General features: G+C 31.8%; 1 protein-coding gene across 1 annotated transcript in view; it reads left to right on the top strand.

Moving 5' to 3' along the window:
- The window catches only part of LOC111617823 (C-Jun-amino-terminal kinase-interacting protein 3-like), a 211,657-nt gene that overhangs the window by 183,053 nt on the left and 23,628 nt on the right, over positions 1–4,976 (top strand). Inside the window, exon 26 of the mRNA XM_023359134.1 lies at positions 3,957–4,070. Within this exon, the coding sequence (XP_023214902.1) occupies positions 3,957–4,070 (114 nt within the window). The remainder of the gene's footprint in view (positions 1–3,956; positions 4,071–4,976) is intronic.

Below are 4,976 nucleotides of genomic sequence, written 5' to 3'. Positions count from 1 at the left end.
ACGATAATAAACTCAACTTACTAGCCTAAAATCTCCGTAGCGTGTTGCCAGGCGGCAGAAAGCATATATATAATTATAATAAAGTTACAATAAATTAAGTTAATATATAATTATATATACAGTACCTAATTTATATATAATTAATATATAATTATATGTACAGTACCTAATTTATATATAATTTATATATAATACTAAACAGACGATAGCAAACTCAATTTAGCCGCTCCGTAGCGTGGCGCAGGGTCGGAGGTAAGTAGTTCGGCTGCTCATCCACTATTGGTTCAGACTCTATCAATCTTCTCGCGAAATGACGTTATAGGAGGTACATTATACGAAAGTTTCTACAATTTTTTCGCTACGTTATAGGAATTGTCGTTATAGGAACGTACGTTATAGGGGGGTCGACTGTATATAGAATATATTTAGATTTCTGATTTTCAGATTTCTGTCAAGATAAAAATAATTTATCTAATATCTCAATGAAATGATAAGAAACTGATCTTTAAAAGTTATTAATAATAGTTTTAAGGGGACAAATTAATTAAAAATCATGTTTTAATTAAAGAGAGTTTTACAAAAGTAGAAAAACATTGCTAAATTCTGAGCATACAACAGTGTGCATTTGTGCAAAATGAACAGCAATGTTCAGATTGCATATAACTTATCATATTTTGCAAAAATACAAAAATGTCTGATGATCTTATATTTTTGACAATTCAGCACCACTCTGTCCTATAGGTACTGTACTAGATTAACCAACTTTTACTGTACTATGAAATTTAGCAGTGATGCTAAAACCAAATCTCTTTACAAAATTTAATCCTACTTCAAAGTAGAATTTCAGAATAAAATTAGCATTCTGTCCATACTAAATTATGGATAGAATGTTTTTATGGTTTGTTTAATTCAAGATTAAATATTCTGATTATCTAAATTTAAAAACAGTAAACTATTTATGTCAATCTCATCTTTTATTTTTATTTTGTGTGCTAATTTATCTTATATATTTGAGATTATAAATTTTGAGAATAAAAATTTCTGAAAATATTGAAAATCTTAGGAATGCAGAGGATTTATACTAGGTTGTTCAATAAGTTTTGTCATTCAATAAGAGATGGCGCTAGTAGGTTTGCGGCTTTATTACTCTAAAAATGGTACTACTTTTTTATGAACAAGTGTGAAGTTTCGATGTAGATGTGTCAACTCATTCATATATTTACAGCTATTCAAAGTTGATGTGTCACTGTATTTTTTTACAATGGAAAAAATTGAATATCGTGCAGTGATAAAATTCTTATTTTTGGAAGGTCAAAACAATTTCATGAACAATTGTTAAAAGTGTATAAGGGCTATTCACCTTCAATTAGAACAGTAGAAAGATGGGTTGCTGAATTTAAACGTAGTCATACAAGTCTTGAAGATGATCCACATGAAGGACGTCCAAAAAGTGCATCAACACCAAAAATCATAGCAAAAATACAGCATATGGTTTGGAAGATCGTTGATTAACTGAGAGAGATTTAGTAGAAGCCTTAGGAATCTCATTAGACAGTGTGAGCAATATTTTGGCTGAAGTTTTGGGTTACAGAAAGCTGTGTGCACAATGGGTGCCACATTTGCTAACAATGGAACAAAAACACATTCAAATGCAACTTTCTCAGCAACATCTGGAGCATTTTAGAAAGCATAAAAAGGATTTTGTGCGTTGTTTCATCACTATGGATGAGACTTTGGTCTACCACTATGATCCTGAATCAAAACAAGAGGCTAAGGAGTGGTGTGAATCTGGTACTTTGGCTCCAAAGCAAGTTAGGATGCAGAAATCGGCCAAGACAGTGTTAGCATCAGTTTTTTTTGGATGCAAAAGGAATTTTGTTCATGGATTACCTCCAAACTGGTAAAACAATAAACTCAGATTATTATTGTAACCTTTTGGACCAGCTGGATGTATAAATTTGTGAGAAAAGATCTGGTTTACAGAAGAAAAAAATCATTTTTTATCAAGACAATGCACCCTCTCACACAGCTCAAAAACCATCGCAAAAATTGGTGAATTAAAATATGAATTGTTGCAACATCCACCCTATTTGCCAGATTTAGCTCCCTCTGACTTCTGGCTGTTCTCACATCTCAAAAAATTTGTGTGTGGGAAATGATTTTCATCAAACAAAGAGGTAATAGCAGCCATGGAAGCGTATTTCGACAGGCTTCCAGATTCTCACTTCAGGGATGGAATCCATAAATTAGAAGATCACTGGAACAAGTGTATTGAAGTTCAGGGAGATTATATTGAATAATAAAATGTATTTCAAACAATAAAATCGTGTTTTTCTTATTGAACAACAAACTTATTGAACAACCTGGTATATATGTTTTATGAATGCACAGTCTTCCAATATGAGTTAATTTTTTTGCAAGTGAAAGGTAGAATTCGATTTTCCTATCCATTAAAATAAAATCACATTAATGTAAAATTTATTATCTTCAAATAAACTAAAAAATTTTTTGCAACAGAATTATTAGAATAAATTAGTATTACATTTATTTTTTATTAACATACATAAGCAAACTTTCTACCAAAAAACTAATTAAGTTGTTTCTTTGATTTTTAAAGAGAGAACTTCATAACATTTGTTTGCACTGCTTAATAATAATAAACTTGTTTTTGTTGTTTTATTTATATTTAAAAAATAATTAAAATAATTTTTTTTACTTAATTTTCCTTTTATTAAAACTAAAAATTTCAGTTTTAAACTTTTCTATTTTAATTATTATTGTTTTTTATTGATTGATTATTATTGATATCATTATCCAAATACATTAATCACATAATTGAAGTAATTGATATTTATGGTTAGGAATTTCTTGATATTTTATTTTAAAATATATAATTTAGTATATATTTATTTAATCTATATTTTATAATGTCGTATATTTAGTAATTTCAATTTATGATGAATGATAATTTTTATTAAAATGCTTCATGTTCATAATTAAAATGTTCTGATCAAAAAGTATCTGACCTGAGGTCAGAAAAAATGCCTGCATATTTATTTGGTTCAAACACTAGTCCCCTTCAAAATAGTCCCATTCTGAGTTCACACACTTCTCCCAGCAATGCTTCTACTGTTGGAAGCATTTTTCAAATTCATTTATCATGATCTCTATCATACTTGTTTTTGTGTTAGTTTTGATCACCTCTGCATCCTGAAATGTCTTTCTTTAGAGTGGCATCTTGAGTTTGGGAAGGAGCTACGTCTAGGGAGTAAGAAAACTACTGAACTTGTGCAATACTCTGTTTTACAAGGAATGTCTGAAGAGATACAATCCATGGGACAAAACATTGTCATGATTGTCACCAATTGCCAGACTGCCAGAGCTGTGGTCTATTGCACCTAGCAGGTAGTACTCCTTTATCAGTTTTTCCAAGATGGGCATATTCACGATAAACTGCACCCTAGAAGTCAAAAGAAACAGTAACATACAAGGTCATGTCAACAGGACCTTAACATTGCTGTGTGAATGCCCTACTTTCTTTTGTTGTGGAAATCATGGCATTTTCCACTGGAATGATTGTGCCTTTGTCTCAAAGTCATAACTGTAGACTTAGGTCTCCTCACTGGTTATAATTTTCCTTGAATCTCAGGATTCAGCATGTTTTACCAAATCACTGATGCAGTGATAACAGCATATATATGCAACTATCACAGCTGCGTGACAGCAACTGCACAATAGGATGGCTTACCAAAATTCACATACATGCATTAGGATCCAAAGTGACATGACAACATAGTCTCCTTCCAGCTTGCAAATACTTGCAATGAAAAAAAATAAGGTTGGATACTTTTTGATCAGATCTTGTATGTATTTCAATTAGCTTAAAATGTTCCAAAAGAATAATTTATACTGCATAATAAAATACATTTTAAAAGGAAAACTTTCCATTCTTACAGGTACAGGAAAATTGGGGTTTTCTTTTGTTAGAATTACAGCATTACTTATATCATGTAATCGATTATGGATGGGAACAGGAAATGGTGTTGTTATATCAGTTCCTCTTGCAGAAAGTAAGTATATTTTTAACCTTTAGTATATATCTGTAAGAGATTATTTCCATAGACTTAGAATATTATTATTTTACAGAATTTATAATGAGTTATCACTTTCACTACTTTCTACTTTCTTCTTCTTAATGCGCCATCTCCTGTCCAAGGTTGGCGATCCATATAGCTAACATTGTCCTCGATATATCAGCTCGGAATATCTCCATAGATGTACGCCCAAACCACCTTGTGATGTCTTTTAACCATTGATTCTTTGGTCTCCCAGCAGACCTTTTTCCTTGTATTTTGCCCTCTAATATTAGTCTAAGTATTTGATATTTCTCTCTTCTCATTATATGACCTATGTACTGTGTTTTCCTGATTTTGATGGTCAGCAGGAGTTCTTTTTGCTTGTTCATGCAGTTCAGGACTTCAACATTAGTAATCTTTTGCACCTATGATATTCAAAGTGTTTGTCTGTACGAATACATTTCAAAAGCTTCAATTCTTTTTTCAGTTTGGGGTCCAGAGTCCAACTTTTGCATCCATATAGCAGGACGGAGAAGATGTAGCACCTTAACATTCGAATCCTCAGACATAAACTCAATTCGGATCTAACAAAAACTTTTTCATATTCATAAACGATGTTCTGGCTTGTTTGATCCTTGCTCTTATTTCTGTACACTGATCACATTGTTCGTTTATTATTGTGCTGAGGTATTTGAGAGATGATACTTGCTCAATAGTGTTCCTGTGAATGACAAGATTTGCACTTTTTCTTGTTTTTGAGAACACAAGAAGTTTGGTTTTGGTAAAATTCATAGAGAGACAGACCATGCAGTTCACTGTACTCGACAATATGATCCATCAGTTGTTGTAATTCTTCGGGACTGCTTGCTATAACCACTGACAAGTTGGCTGAAGAGGGGC

This window comes from Centruroides sculpturatus, unplaced genomic scaffold (assembly GCF_000671375.1).
Source record: "Centruroides sculpturatus isolate CEXI.00-Female unplaced genomic scaffold, Cexi_2.0 scaffold104, whole genome shotgun sequence".
NCBI lineage: Eukaryota > Metazoa > Arthropoda > Arachnida > Scorpiones > Buthidae > Centruroides > Centruroides sculpturatus.
Note: the sequence above shows the minus strand (reverse complement) of the source record. Positions and strands in the feature narration are given on the sequence as shown.